The sequence below is a fragment of the Hemicordylus capensis genome, chromosome 11, assembly GCF_027244095.1.
Source record: "Hemicordylus capensis ecotype Gifberg chromosome 11, rHemCap1.1.pri, whole genome shotgun sequence".
NCBI lineage: Eukaryota > Metazoa > Chordata > Lepidosauria > Squamata > Cordylidae > Hemicordylus > Hemicordylus capensis.
In genome coordinates, this window is record NC_069667.1 from 6,468,312 (window position 1) to 6,484,039 (window position 15,728).

At 46.1% G+C, this 15,728-nt stretch overlaps 2 protein-coding genes across 8 annotated transcripts in view; one reads left to right on the forward strand and one right to left on the reverse strand.

Moving 5' to 3' along the window:
* Positions 1–141: 141 nt before the first annotated feature.
* PSMD10 (proteasome 26S subunit, non-ATPase 10) lies at positions 142–7,309 on the forward strand. 3 transcript variants are annotated; one of them, XM_053273281.1, is made up of 5 exons: positions 147–387; positions 3,509–3,607; positions 4,625–4,771; positions 4,848–5,014; positions 6,398–7,309. In XM_053273281.1, the coding sequence occupies exons 1-5, from the start codon at positions 265–267 to the stop codon at positions 6,549–6,551; spliced, it is 690 nt and encodes a 229-aa protein (XP_053129256.1). In that variant the 5' UTR covers positions 147–264; the 3' UTR covers positions 6,552–7,309. The 3 variants fall into 3 exon arrangements, with proteins under 3 accessions (XP_053129257.1, XP_053129256.1, XP_053129258.1); XM_053273283.1 differs by lacking the exon at positions 147–387 and adding an exon at positions 670–954; XM_053273282.1 differs by lacking the exon at positions 3,509–3,607 and having other exon boundaries at positions 142–387.
* A 3,539-nt stretch (positions 7,310–10,848) lies between these two features.
* Positions 10,849–15,728, reverse strand: part of VSIG1 (V-set and immunoglobulin domain containing 1) — a 31,898-nt gene continuing 27,018 nt past the window's right edge. For all 5 annotated transcript variants that reach the window (XM_053273939.1, XM_053273938.1, XM_053273937.1 and 2 more), the window contains 2 exons: positions 13,694–13,832; positions 10,849–11,200 (listed from right to left, as the gene is read on the reverse strand). In XM_053273939.1, coding sequence (XP_053129914.1) covers positions 11,017–11,200; positions 13,694–13,832 — 323 coding nt within the window. In that variant the 3' untranslated portion in view covers positions 10,849–11,016. The remainder of the gene's footprint in view (positions 11,201–13,693; positions 13,833–15,728) is intronic.

Here is a 15,728-nt window from a genome sequence, read left to right on the forward strand (position 1 = left end):
CGCGGACCACAGCTCCCAGCAGGCCCCGCTCCGCCCCGCCGCGTGTGCGACCACACGCACCCTGGGATTGGGCGAGGGTGGCGAGCACGCGGCGTGGGGCGGGGACCACAGCAGGTGGGTGGGGCCGAGGGGCGGTGATTGGCAAGCCGCTCCGGGGGGGGCCTGTTCGCGGATTGGCGGCGAGTGGAGGCACCGCCCACCTTGGCTTGCGGTAGAGGGGGCGGGTCTAGCTTAGGGACTGACTGAGGCGACGGGCGTTTTGTCATGGACGACGGAGGAGGCTCCGTGTCCAATGTGGAGCTTTGTAACTTGGCCTACACGGGCCGGCTGGAAGAGCTGAAGGCGTGCTTGGCCGGGAACCGGCGCTTGGCGACGCGCGCGGACCAGGTTGGCATGGCAACCCGGAGGGGCCGTCAGTCACTCGCGCACAGCGAGAGTTCAAATTCGGCTGAGAAAGACCAGCGCATGCGCGCCTCGGGTTTGGAAGCCCCGCCCGTCACCATTGTTGGGGGGTGGAACTCTCTGCGCGAACTCGTGGAGGGGATGAGCTCTGCACGTGCTCAAGGGACGCTTGGGTCTGCTCTGTCCTCTTAGGCTGCCAGGCTGGACATAAGGCTAGAGCAGGGTAGGCCAATCTGGTTCTCCAGGTGTTGTTGGACTACAACTCCCATCATCCCACCCCTGGTCAAGACTGTCAGAGCTGAGGGGCCAAAATCAGGGGAGCAGGCTTGGGTCGTTGAGGATGTGTGCCAGATGGAGCTGCCATGTTCAGGAGCAGTGTATCACTTCCTGCCAGTTGCTCAGGAGAACTGATGCTTCGTGCCCTGCTTTTGAGCTCTTCTTGAGAAGCATCTGCCTGACCGCTGTGATGGATCTTTGGTTCAATCCACCACAGCCCTTAGTTTATTTTTAAGAGAGGAAGACAAGAAACAGAACATGAATGTTTACAGTGAGGCAAGTTATTTTCTGCTTGGCTTTAGAGCTTTTGCTGTTTCCTGTATTCTCCCCTTTCAGACTTCATAGAACAGGCCTGCACAACATAAGCCCCGGCGGCCGAATCTGGCCCACAGGGACTTCTTTTACTGACCCCCAGATATCCTGTAGCATCATAGGAGCTGCAGACTGCTTTACAGCACCATCCTGTGTGTGTTTACTTGGAAATACAGTGTGCCCAGTGAGCACTCCTATGATTGCAGCCTGAAAGTGACAGCAATTTAGGAAGAGGAGGGAAGGAAAGAGGAGAGAGAGCATTTATTTTGTTTTGGCATGCACTCCAAGTGGCCCACTGGCTCAGGAATAAGGCCTATTTTCTGGCCACTATTCTTGGCTAAAAATGATGGTCCCTTGATGTGGGGAGAGGGATAGACCCCGCCATTAAGGGGGAGGGATAACTAAAGTTGCTTTTATTGATATTTTAAATGATAATTTTAACATAATGATTAATGTGCTGAAAACCGAGCTGCGGTCCCCACGCACCAAATCATGGTTGGTTGTGGCCCACTGGGACGTTTTAAGTTGTTCACCCTTGCCATCGATGATGCATCATAGGTGGTGCATCTGCATGCTTGCACACAGAAGACCCCAGCTTCAATCCCTGGCAGCGTTTCCAGCTGGAGCTGGGAAAGATTCCTGCCTGAAACCCTGGAGCAGCTGCTGCCAGTTAGTGTTTTGTAGACAATATTGAGCTGGATGAACCAATGATCTATTGGGCAGTTTCTTATGTTCCACCCCAGGTTCCACCACCCTCTGGCCCACCAGACATCATCATCTTCACCTAATACAACTGCTTGTTCTTCCAAACACCACCCCTTACCTCCCATGCTCTGCTTCTGTCACTCAGGATCTGATCTGCAGGAGCCCCAACAATCCCGTGTTCCCAAGTTAAGCTTTCTCCTGGTAATGAAACTGAAGCCAGAGATTAAGTTGCATGCTGGCACAATTCAGCCCTGCAGATGGTGCTGGTGACCATCACAATAATGGCTAGCAAGGCTGCCTTCCTGCTCTGGACTAATGCAAGTTGATGCACTTTGTAAGGCTCAGTAATCCATTTCCAGACCAAAGAGAAAAATCAGGTCTCAAAAACCTGGGAGGAAATGGCTGCTTCCACCCTGGTAGGGGTTGTTGGCTGCAGCCCACTGCCCGGTGGAAATGGATCCCAAATACAACAAAAGAGGGACTTGCTTCTGATTTCTTAGTTTTTTCTTTGAATCTGTCACAATGTGACACAGTGTAACGCAAAAAGTGGTGATTCTTGTTATCGAACGGGGCGAGCAACTGGCTCTATCCGTCCGCAGCTCAGCATCCCTCCAGTGGCTGTTGCTGATGTCACTCTTAACGTTTCTTTTTTAGATTGTGAGCCCTTTTAGGGGAGCCATTTTATTTATATCTATGTAAACTGCTTTGGGGACTTTTGTTGAAAAGTGGTATATACATATTCATAGTAGTAGCATATGAATGCTTCAACATTAATTTATAATATGGATAATTTATAATTATCATTAATTTATAGTGTACTTCAACATTAATTGATACTAGCTGCAGAGCATCTACACCTCCAGCCAACCCACCTGCTGCTCCCCCCCATGACCGGTTTTCTGGCCGACCAGCCGCTTTTCCCCCTGCTCCCTGCGGTTTCTGGCTGGCGGTCGACCCGCTTCCTCCCCCCCCCCTGTGGTTTCCGGCCAGCCCGCTTCTTCTCCGCCCCACCCCCTGTGCTTTCTGGCTGGTGGTCCAGCCAGAAAGCCGGCCTGCCACCACCTCCCACCTGCCTGCCCACCCACTCCTGGGAGTGGCGGCCTCCTTCTGGCAGCCAGCCCACCGCTGCCTCCTGCTCCCACCGGCGGGTCCTGCCCGCCACCTCTGGCTGACTGGCTGCCACTGCCATTGTCGTCCCCGTCGCTATCCCCCAGGCAGCTGCTCGCAAACTCTGACAAGAGCTGCCGCACCTGGGATTAGCGACGGGTACGTTTACAAGAACTATATGGATAGATAGATATTATTAAGTCCTATTAAGTTAATCAAATATTGGCAGCATAGTTTGTCAAACAACCTTTAGGAGGTTCGTTGCTCTTTATTTTATATAATTTTAATAACTGCTCCATAGTTTTAAAAAAAGTTTGCCAAGAGCCTTCCTTTAAGGAAGAGGAGGGAGAGAATGTTCTCAGAGTGGAAGTACCATGACAGACAGATCCCAGACATCAGCATGTTTTGTTGGACCGTGACGGGAATATGTCAGTATGCCCATCAGCATATGCCGTGGGATGCCTAAGAACCTGTGGTCTGTATCTGTGAAACCTTTGCTGCTGAACGGCCCTTCTTTTATTATGGAGACAACCACTTGTGGGAGTAGAGTCAGTGGTGAATGCACTTCTGGTGCCAGGACTGCCCTCTGAACACCGAATTTTAAATCTTGTTGCTGCTACATCTGTGGCATTGGCGAGGTTCAATTCCTTTTCAGTTTTCAAAGTTAGTTTCTGGTGTGTTCATACTTCTTGGTTCTTGCTTTTAGGATAACAGAACTGCCCTGCACTGGGCCTGTTCAGCTGGACACGCAGATATTGTTGACTTCTTGCTAAGCCTGGGAGTGCCTGTTAACGACAAAGATGATGTAAGTCCTGGGGCCTTGATCCCCTGCTAACTGAGCAAAGAGGCAAACTACCAGCTTACACTCACTTCACATGTGATCACCAGAGGACTGAAGTTGTTTTCTTTGCCTTAAATAATCTTTACCTTTCCCACTCCTGTGAACTGGAAAACGTACATAATTGTAAGGCCTCCATCAACCCTAAGTGCTAGCTTTCTCTTAAATTGTTTATTGAAAGTGGATCGAGAAAAATTCTTCTCCCTCTCACGTAATACTAGAACCAGGAGGCATCCCACGAAATTGATTGCCGGGAAATTTAGGACCAACAAATGGAGGTACTTTTTCACATAACACATAAAACTTGTGGAATTCTCTGCCACAAGATGTGATGACAGCCAACAACCTGGATGGCTTCAAGAGGGTTTGGATAACTTCATGGAGGAGAGGTCTGTCGATGACTACTGGGCTATAGGGCACCTCCAGCCTCAAAGGCAGGATGCCTCTGAGTACCAGTTGCAGGGGAGTAACAGCAGGAGAGAGGGCAGGCCCCTTTCAACTCCTGCCTGTAGGCTTCTAGTGGCGTCTGGTGGGCCACTGTGTGAAACAGGATGCTGGACTAGATAGGCCTTGGGCCTGATCCAGCAGAGCTGTTCTTATGGGACCTGTGTGAAACTTCAGCCAAAAGCTGAATACTCTGCACAGTCCCTCTGGCACCATGTGGGGACTGTAAGAGAAGGACCATTCCCACCATGCAGTCCTGCTCTTTGCCCAGTGCCAGAGTGGCTCCTTTAAGGGAAACGAAGCCCTCTTGAGCCCCGGCAGCATCTTGGCAGGTGTGCACAGAGTTCTGGGTAGCATGGCCCTTTCCAGTGCTTTCCTCCTGGAGCTCTTAAGAAAGGGCTCCATCTCGGCCCTCCCATCACTGCGAAAAACGCCCTACTGTGCAGTGGGAAATGGCTCTCTCAGTGAAGGTTTCTTGCCAGAGTAGCCCCTGCTGGAAAATGCTGATGGAAGATCTCCTCCTTTCCTTTGTCTCTCCAGGCTGGCTGGAGTCCTTTGCATATCGCTGCATCGGCAGGTCGAGACGAAATTGTGAGAGCTCTCCTGGGGAAAGGTGCTCAGGTGAACACCGTCAACCAAAATGGCTGCACGCCTCTGCACTATGCCGCATCCAAAAATAAGCACGAGGTAAGATTTACTGGGTTTTCTGGTCTCCCTCTTGCTTCCCTTGGTGTTGGATAAATGTCCTCTTCTTTGCCTTCAGATCGCACTGATGCTGCTAGAGAGTAGAGCGAATCCAGACGCCAAGGATCACTTGGAGTCTACTCCGTTGCACAGAGCAGCAGCCAAGGGGAACCTAAAAATGGTGCAGATCTTGCTGAAACACAAAGCTTCTGCCAATATACAGGATTCAGAGGGAAACACAGCTCTGTGAGTACAAACATATTTGTTGCGGCTTTTTGTTTTCAGATTTCCAGGACAGCTGAACAGTCCCTAAGTCCCTAACTTGCAAGAGAAAATCTCCAGCTATAAGGTCATATTTTTACAAAAGCTTTAGATAGTTTCTGATATGCACAAAATATGTTGGTAATGGAATTGGAAATGTCTAAAAATTCTGGTTCTGTTACATGTGTATTTTGCACATTTCAGACACTAATATTTAAGGGTTTTGTAAAAATGTGGCCTTATAATAGGAAATTTTGCCAGTAGGTATATACAATATCAAGTTGAAAATTTGCTACAGTCATTGAAACAAGGATAATATGCCTGATTCCGTTACCTTTTGGAGTTGCCCCATAGTTCAGTGGTCGAACACTTGCTTTGCATGCAGAAGGCCTCATGTTCACTCTCAAGCATCTTCAGGTAGGACTGGGAAGGACAGACACACACACATGTCCTGGGGCTTGGAGAACTGTAGCCAATCAGTGTAGACTACACTGAGCTAGATAGACCAGTGGCCTAAAACGGTATAAGGTGGTTTCAGGTATTCATATCCTCTGGATTCTACAAGGGAGCACACGTACCACAATTTGTCTACCTTGCACTCCTAGCTACTCCCAGCTGCACAGATTTTATATGGCATGTTCTTAAACATGGGGTGTTTACCGTGTGTGTGTGTGTGTGTGTGCGTGTGCGTGTGCGTGTGTGTGTGTGTGTGTGTGTGTGTGTGTGTGTGTGTAGGGTTGCAGCTGTGCAGCCCAGTCTTGTACATGGGAATGCATCCCCCCGAGTGCAATGGGGGACTGACTGACTGACTGACTGCACAGGATCGCAACATGGACATAACTGAGGCCCAGACTGTGAAGTAGGGATCTGTCCGAATCATTTCGGCGCCTCTTTGAGGCTCCCTGTAGCCGAAACGTTTCAGCGTGGGACGAGGGGCTCCTTTTAAAATGAGGCAGGCAGGTCGTACCTGCCCCTCTTGGAAGCCTCCGCCACCCCATCACGGTGCTGTTCTCAGAAAAGCATCCCCATGGAAGCAGCAGCCCATGACGCTGTCTCCTTTAAACCACCCCACAGTTTAAAGGAGGCAGTGGCACGGGCTGCTTCTTTCCCGGGGCATTCTTTTCTGAGAACAGCACCGCAATGGGGCAGCGGAGGCTTCCAGGAGGGGCAAGGTACGACCTGCCTGCCTCCTCTTAAAGGAACCCCTCGCCGCCTTTGGGATGGTGCCCAAGCAAATGGGTGCACTTCCTACTGCGAAGCTTCACGGGTTTCCCACATTCAGGCCTGCTTTTAAGAATGCTGAAATTGACAGAGAAATCTGAGCGTGGTGTATTTAATAGAGCTGGTAATTCTTGGTCCTCTTTACAGCCATCTAGCCTGTGATGAAGAAAGAGTCGATGAGGCCAAGCTCCTGGTGTCCCACGGGGCAAGTATCTATATTGAGAACAAAGAAGAAAAGACTCCCCTGCAAGTAGCAAAAGGTGGCCTGGCGTTGATACTGAGGAGGCTAGTGGAAGGCTAGTGGCCATCACTCACTTTCAATTTTGAATTCCGTTTCGGCTGGACCTGCTGAAGACTGCTGACTTGTGTTTTTTGTTGGCTTTCATTCTGTGGTGTCTCCTGTACATACCTACAACTTCTGTGGCCAAGCAGAACTCCCTTAATTTCTAGTTACCAAATCTGTTGCATTTTACAGTATACTTGCTGGCTTGAGAACTTGGGGTTCAAGGGCCATCTCTTATAGAAGAAAACCTGTGGAAGGCTTCTGCTTATGTTGGTCCTACATACGCTTGCTCATAAGGGCAGGCAATATTCGGTATTCCTTGAGGCACTTTGTACAGCCTACAAGTCGTTTGTTTGTTTTTAAACTGACAATTTGTCATCTTTCATTCTTGAATTAAACTATCATCATGGTTGTGTGCAATGAAACTGAGAAGAACAAAAGTTCTGTACCAAAGGCTTGGAAAGCAAAAGATAACACTGCCTATCTTAAAAGTTATAGGGTGGGGGTTGCTTGGTTGTGGCACTGAATTGCCTTTTCAGGTTTCGTTCGTTTTGGCCCTGTACCTTGCGTGTGGGCAGGGTGGTAGGGATGCATCATAGTGGGGGTGTAGTGGTCTTGCCTCAAATAAAGTAATGACTGTCTTGGTATGGCTGGAGGTGTGCTCTAACTGTTTTTTCTTCTGAAAAAGGCTAACAGGTTTACTGTGGCATGTATTTGTGTAGGTAACTGTCTAATCCATCCCCTGCTTATTAAAAGAAATATGTTTTTTCTTTGCATTTTCTCATTACTTGCTTTTAATCATTTAAAAAATCATTTAAATTGTTCTTTAAAAATCCAAACCACTTTTGCAGGCAAAGTCTCTGGCTTTCATATATTAAGACTGTCTGCTGGCAAGCTTTGGGTTGTTTTCCGGTGGGGTGAGGGAAGGAGAAAATGAAAGCTTCCTTATCATCTCTGTTGTTCTGTTCTGTAGGGCTTGTGCATGTGGCTTTCTATAGTGGGAGTGATATGCAGGCATCTACAGATTCTTAAGTGGCGCAGCAGGGAAATGCTTGACTAGCATTGAACAAGCAGAAGGTTGCCGGTTCGAATTCCCGCTGGTACTATATTGGGCAGCAGCGAGATAGAAAGATGCTGAAAGGCATAATCTCAGACTGCGCAGGAGGAGGCAATGGTAAACCCCTCCTGTATTCTACCAAAGAAAACCACAGGGCTCTGTGGACGCCAGGAGTCGAAATCAACTTTTAAAACAAAACAACAAACATTATATCCTGCTCTTCCTCCAAGGAGCCCAGAGCGGTGTACTACATACTTTGGTTTCTCCTCACAACAACCCTGTGAAGTACAGGTGAAACTCGGAAAATTAGAATATCGTGCAAAAGTCCATTAATTTCAGTAATGCAAATTAAAAGGTGAAACTGATATATGAGACAGACGCATTACATGCAAAGCGAGATAAGTCAAGCCTTAATTTGTTATAATTGTGATGATCATGGCGTACAGCTCATGAGATCCCCAAATCCACAATCCCAGAAAATTAGAATATTACATGAAACCAATAAAACAAGGATTGTAAATAGAACAATATCGGACCTCTGAAAGGTATAAGCATGCATATGTATTCAGTACTTGGTTTGGGCCCCTTTTGCAGCAATTACTGCCTCAATGCGGCGTGGCATGGATGCTATCAGCCTGTGGCACTGCTGAGGTGTTATGGAAGACCAGGATGCTTCATTAGCAGCCTTCAGCTCTTCTGCATTGTTTGGTCTCATGTCTCTCATCCTTCTCTTGGCAATGCCCCATAGATTCTCTATGGGGTCAGGTCAGGCGAGTTTGCTGGCCAATCAAGCACAGTACACTGTATACTTTTCAGAGGTCCGATATTGTTCTATTCTACAATCCTTGTCTTCTTGGTTCCATGTAATATTCTAATTTTCAAGGATTGTAGATTTGGGGTTTTCATGAGCTATACGCCATGATCATCACAATTATAACAAATTAAGGCTTGACTTATCTCGCTTTGCATGTAATGCGTCTGTCTCATATATCAGTTTCACCTTTTAATTTGCATTACTGAAATTAATGGACTTTTGCACGATATTCTAATTTTCCGAGTTTCACCTGTAGGTTAGGCTGAGAGAGAAGTGACTGGCCCAGAGTCACCCAGCTAGTTTCATGGCTGAATGGGGATTTGAACTCGGGTCTTCCCAGTCCTAGTCCAGCACTACACCACGCTGACTTGACAGCACACTTTACCTTTACTTTACAGATTCTCTTGCCAGCTCGCCAGTGATGAGCACCCCCAGCCCTCTGGCGAGCGGGACACCCAGCACTACACCAATCCCCTTCCCTGAGGTCTCATTCTCACTGCCATTTTTGAGAAGGTAAGAAACAGCAGGAATCCTTTCTGAGGAGCCGGAGAAGGCTCCCCCTGTTCTTTACCATCCCCAGGCTTGTTTCTCTCCTAAGCCCTCTGCTTGTTTAAATAAATTAAAATAAACATACACAAGGCATTCTGTTTCTGGGAACCTTAGGCGTCACTGACACCTTTGTCAAAAGTGCTATATATTGCTTGCCAGGTCTTTATACAACCATTGATTCTGAACCCAGTTATAATTTTTTCTTGTTTTCCCATGCTACTAGTGATTCCAAAGTCATGCTTTATATAAAAAATATTGTGCCTTTAGTTCCAGTGCCGGGAAATGGTAAATACCCACTTACTCACCCTTGCATAATGACAAATTTTATATTTTCGACTTTGCTGCCTTCTGTTCTGTGCTCTCCTTGAGACCTAATAAACCTCAATCTGGCTGCATAATTTTTTTGACCTTTCTGATAATCACTAACATTCTCTCATGACTGCCACAAAGCTTCTTTTCATGATTTGACCCTCTTTGAGTGGGAGCAGTAACTTTAGAGTTATTTTGCTAGCTTTCAATAGAAGGTATAGTTTGACAAGTTGTTTGGCCACCAAAAAACCCCCTTCCCACCATCCTCACAGACCTCAGATTTAGAGGTTTGGTGTTGGACACTTTTATCATTTTCTTCCATTACTTTTTATCGTTATCAAGGAAATTTCAGTCTTCGGTTCTGATGAGATTTTATTATGTTCAGTAGTAACAACATAAATCAATGCTGTTCCCTACATTATTTTCCTGCCACCATGCATATAAAATGCAACATTTGTGACCTCAGCCGAGCATGCAAGCATGTATTATTCTTCAGGAACGAATACAGACTATAAAAAATGAGGAGAGACACAATCCCTTGAGCTTGGAGATTGCTGCAGAAAGCACTGATTGTGTGGGTAACAGCCACACAAAAGCAGATCTTTAAAATGAAAATGAACGAAATGCTCAATACAAAATTATATTGTTGGTAGAAAACAAAGCATACCCCAGCCCCCTTCTCAGTGTGATAGGAATTTATTTATTTTATTTAAAATATTTATACCCTGCCCCTCCAGTACACTACTGCTCGGAATTGCCAAATGTGTTAACTCTAGATGTGAAAAAATATATATGGATGCACATTAATTTATCGGGCATCCTGATCATCTGTGTTTCTGTATATTCTCATATGTTAAACTGTTTAAGACATTCAGAAACGGGATCCCAACAGTCCTAATCTATTTTTCCAGGGTACAAGATTGTGAATTCAAAATTCAGCGTACAAGGACTGATACAAGTGAATTCAACAGTGATCTTCAGTCCAGTTGATGCCAGCCAGATTGCTGCATTATACGAATGGCAATATGTGCGGACTGAAATATTTGTATTTTAACTATTCCAGCAGGGATTGCAGTACTGAGAAGGCTGAGGTCTTCATGCCAGGAAAAATTTTATCTGCTAAATTTCTTTAGGGCAGGCTGCCTTTAAAAGGCCCAGGAGCACAGCCTATTAAAAAACTTGGCAACCATTTTGCTTTCTGTCTGTATCCAATGCAATTTGGATTTCCATCTAGCACAGTGGGGCACCCTACATGTAAGTGGAAGTGGTTCGTGGTGGATTGAATTCTGGGCCAAAGAGATGTCTTCCCCAATAGCCAACAAAAGAGCTACAAACGTGCATGAACAGGGCATCTTGCTCCACTTTATGAGAAATATCCCAAGACACAGTGGATGAAGGTAGAGAGTCGTGTGGCTCTTCAGTTCATACACAGCACTAGCTAGGGGTTTCGTGTGTGCCATAATATTTTAAAGGGAGAAAAGGGCGATGGTGTTGACTCAGTGGCATTTATGTAATCCCAGAACCCAGTCCTGCAGCTAGAACCATTTGTGCAGCCCCAAATGCTCCATGTGAACATGCAGCCATGGGAACCGCATATGCACCACCATTTTGCACGCACACAGGCCCTGATTCAGGTTGGTGCTCCTGCGTGTGGAAGCCTGCTCCTGTCCCATGGACTGCTCTGACGGAGTTGGAGTGACGGTTAATGTGACTGTGGCTTGTGGCGCTAATTCAAGATCAGATGCTCGGAGAGATCAGGCAACTGGTTGATTCTCTGCTTCCTGCACTTGGTTTTCAGGCGTGGCAACAGCTTCAATCTCGGGAGCGACGTATTCGTTGGTCTCATTGGATTCCTTGCTTGGTGGAACTGAGCTGACAGGCACGGCTTCTTGACTGGGCACGGCAGAATAGTCAGAACTCAGGGGTTCCTTCTGGGTTCTGTGGGAAGACAGAGTGAGATTAGTCGGAAGACCTTTTCAGCAGCACACCCTCAAAATAGCATATTTAGAAACCCTGCGTAAAGAGGCTCCATGGGTGGGGCCATTTCATAGCTCTTCTGGCCCAAACAATTAGTGTAGAATGATTGATTGATACACACACACACACACATACATATATATATATACACACACACATACATATATATATATAATATACTGCCTAGTATAAAAATCTCTAGGCGGTGTACAGAATTAAAACATACAATATAACACATTTAAAAGTCATAAAAAGATAAAAATTACAGCTAAAAACACGTTAAAAACATATTAACATTTAAAATACAATCTCAGTTGAAGGCTTGGGATAAATCTTGAACACTGTGGTTTTAAATTACTGAGGAGGCAGGAGATTCAGCAGGTTTCCCACTCATTCTTCCCATGGTCCTCTTACCTGCTTTGTTACCCTTTCCCATGACACATAGTTTTTGCCTCCAGGGAATGCATGGATTAAAGAACTCAGATTATTCATTCATTCATTCATTCATTCCTTCGATTTATATACCACCCTTCCAAAAATGGCTCAGGGTGGTTTACAACAAAAAAAATTTTTAAAACCCATTAACAATTAAAATCAAAACTATAAAAACAGAATAAAACCAATTAATCAAGCATTTAAACAGTTAAAAACCCTGGAAGGCCAGGCCAAACAGATAGGTTTTAAGGGTTCTCCTGAAAGACAGTAATGAACTCAAATGACAGATTTCTGCCAGGAGTGCATTCCACAGCCCAGAAGCAGCTACAGAGAAGGCCCGCCTATGAGTCCCCACCAGACGTACCGGTGGTAACTGGAGACGGACCTCCTCAGATGACCTTAACGTGCAGTGGGGATCATGCAGAAGAAAGCACTCTCTGATATAGCTCGGACTTAAGCCGTTCAGGGCTTTAAAGGTAACAAATACAGACTATCCCTGCTAAGCCCTGCTAACTAAGCAAAGGGGCATCTTTCAAAGTGGCGATTCTCTTATATTTAGCAGGCAGTGCGGGGAACTGGCCCTCTCCAACCCCAGCACAGCATCCTTCCAGTGGCCGTTGCTGGTTTATGCCTTATGTTTCTTTTTAGATTGTGAGCCCTTTGGGGACAGAGAACCATCTTCTTGATGTATTATTTATTTTTCTGTGTAGACCGCTTTGAGAACTTTAGTTGATGAGCAGTATATAAATAGTAGTCGTATCCACAGTTCCTGCTTAATCAGTAGTTCTAAAGGATCTCAGTCTAAAGGTGCCAGCTGAAATTGGCCAGGAGTTCACTGGTGGATAATAGTCCACCTCTGGCCCATCCTTGCTCTGCATCACAATCTTAAACAACCGTCACATTTAAATGGTGATTTATGTAGAGAATTTGTAGAGAATCTGTAGAGAATTTGCAAATACTTTTGTACTTAACTAATGCGGAAATGTCAAGTGGAACCATTGCTTAATCATGGTTCCATGTCATTTCCCTGAGCCTCAGGCTTGTGTGTTCCCTTTGCATGCTGTTAACTGAACTGCCTCGGGGTGATTGGTTTCTAATTCGGTTCCTCATTTAACATTTGCCAAGATTGCTGTGATGTCCAAACATGGGAAATCATTGCATGCTTGTTCTAACCAACATTGCAAAAGATCCAGGATTACAAAATTGGAATTGTCTGAAAAATCTGGTTAGAACCAGCCAAGATTTGCTGCATTCGGGTGTCATTGTGAATTCTGAGTTGTGTTGAGAACATAGGAACAGCTCTGCTGGATCAGGCCCAAGGCCCATCTAGTCCAAAATCCTGTTTCCCAGAGTGGCCCACCAGATGCCTCTGGGGAGCCCACAAGCAAAAGATGAAGGCATGCCCTCTCTCCTGCTGTTGCTCCCCTGCAGCTGGTATTCGGAGGCATCTTGCCTCTATGCCTGGAGGTAGCCTCTCTTCTCCATGAATTGGTCAAAGCCCTTTTGAAAGCCTTCCAAGCTTCCACATCCTTCCACATCCAATGGCAGACAATTGCATAGATTAATTACACACTGTGTGAAAAGTACTTCGTTTTGTCAGTCCTCAACTTCCTGGCAATCGGTTTCACGGGATGATCCCTGGTTCTCTATGGTGAGGCAGAAAGATTTCTCTCTATGCACTCTGGCCTCCCCTTAATCGCCTTTTTTTCTAAACTAAAAAGACCCAGAAGTTGTACCCTTGCCTCATAAGGAAGACCCCGATAATCTTGGTTGTCCTCTTCTGCATCTTTTCCAGTTCTATAAATTGGTGTAAAACCAGGATCAGAAGCTTCCTCCCCGTGTGTGTAAACCGGAGCGGGGAGTATAAGAAGCAGAGAGAATGCCATGCAGAATCAGTATTAAACAAGGGTTCTGAATGGCTTCTGAACCAGGCCTATGCCTTTTACCCCTTTCCAATCTCATTATTTAGAGGAAAACAGCTTGGGAGGATTGCTGAGAAAACGTTCCTTGGAAACTTACTGTATTTCAAGAACAGCAGCTTTCTCTTTTCTCTTCTTTTTCTTCTCCTTTGCAGTTAAAAACCAGATAACGCCACAGATAAGAGCAGCTGCCAGAATCGCTCCAATTAATGCACCAATAATAACACCAGTGTCAGAATCTGCAAGAAGCCATGTCACTTATATTTTACTTGCTTATTGTATTTATACCTTGCCCTGCGCTGCTCTTGAGACCCCAACTATTGAACCTCGCCACCCTCTGGGGCCAGCCCTGACAGGAAGGCAGGAGAGCGTATTTAACCTCCTTTTTTAACCACAGCAGGAGCAAGGCCATGGAAGTTTTTGCTTCTTTAATTGGCAGTGCACATTTTGTGCATGTTAACAAGATCTGGAAATTATTCTGGCTGCCAGGTTCCTTGAAGGTCAGTCACAATTTGTGCACTTCTAGCAGCTCAGCAGAGAAAACGGTCATTATAATATCTCTTTCTTTTGCATTGCACTTTTCTGTTGTATTTCTTAAACTCTGTTTTTGTTGTAACATGCTTCTAGGGAGGTCTTTTGCCTTCTCAGGGAGAACAGGGCCAGTGTTTCCTTTATTAAGAGCAAAGAGGAAAGTCAAAAGCCTGCCATATACTGAGTCAGGCCATTGGTCCATTGAGCTCAGTATTGTCTACACAGACTGGCAGCAGCTTCTCCAGGGTTGCAGGCAGGAGTCTCTCTCAGACCTATCTGGAGATTCCAGGGAGGGAACTTGGAACCTTCTGCATGCAGATGCTCTTCCCAGAGCGGCCCCACCCACTAAGGGGAATATCTTACAGTGCTCACATGTAGTGTCCCATTCAAATGCAAACCACCCTGCTTAGCAAAGGGGACAATTCATGCTTGCTATGCAAGACCAGCTCTCCTCTGCATCATGATGCAGAGAACCATCTTTTGGGGTCAAGCTGACATGACGTGAAATTTGTCATTGCATTTCTGACCAGAAGGTAACCAAAATTATGGGGAACTGGAGTGACTCGTTTATGAGGCAAGACGACAATGTCTGGGCTTCTTTAGTTTGAAAGAAGATAGGTAAGGGGCAACATATAAGTGGCGTATAAAATTATGCACGGTGTGGATCAAATGGACAGAGAGACGCTTTCCTCCCAGTCTGGTAATATTAGAACCTGGGGTCATCTGTTGAAACTAAATGCTGGGAGATTCCAGACAGCAAAAAGGAAGTACTGCTTTACACAACATGTAGTTGAACTATGGAATTTGCTGCCACCAATTGTGGTGATGCCCACAAATCTAGATGGGTTTAAAACGGGATTAGACAAATTCATGGAAGATAGGGCTATCAAGGGCTACTATTGTATGTATGTATGTATGTATGTATGTATGTATGTATGTATTTCTATACTGCCCTTCCAAAAATGGCTCGGGGCGGTTTGCACAGAGAAAGGACAAATAAATAAGAAGGGTCCCTGTCCCCAAAGGGCTCACAATCTAAAAAGAAACCTAAGATAGACACCAGCAACTGTCACTGGAGGTCCTGTGCTGGGGGTGGACAGGGCCAGTTACTCTCCCCCTGCTAAATAAAGAGAACCACCACATTAAAAGGTGCCTCTTTGCCCAGTTAGGAGGGGTTTGAATACCCTGAATAGCTGTGTATTTCCATCAGGATCAGAGGAGGCATGCCCCTGAACACCAGCGGCTAGGAGGCGGTCACCCTCTTTCCCCTGCTTGAAGCGGGATGTTGATGGACCTTTGGCCTGATCCAGCAGGGCTTTTCGTACATTCCTACGTATTCAGAAAATTAAAGAATAGCCACGAGGGGCATAATATAAATAGGGACCACAAAATAGTCTTTTTAATCATCCCACACTGTGGTCCCAGGGAAAATTCTCCCCACCCAAAGTTTCTTTTTGCCCTAGGAGAGAATTGCTGTTGGTCCTCATAACAGCTTCCTTCCCAGGACAAACTAACATCCAGGGCAGATTTTATTAAGCCCATGGCACAGCAAAAGGGCGTTAAACCCCTTGAGGCATCTGCTTTGCATGCAGAAGGTCCATGGT

Bases quoted from the DNA above. Each gene is read 5' to 3' on its own strand.
- PSMD10 (XM_053273281.1), top strand. From the start codon at position 265: ATGGACGACGGAGGAGGCTCCGTGTCCAATGTGGAGCTTTGTAACTTG. The intron at 3,608-4,624 runs GTAAGTCCTGGG...TTGTCTCTCCAG, and splicing joins CTGTTAACGACAAAGATGAT to GCTGGCTGGAGTCCTTTGCA. The intron at 4,772-4,847 runs GTAAGATTTACT...CTTTGCCTTCAG, and splicing joins CATCCAAAAATAAGCACGAG to ATCGCACTGATGCTGCTAGA.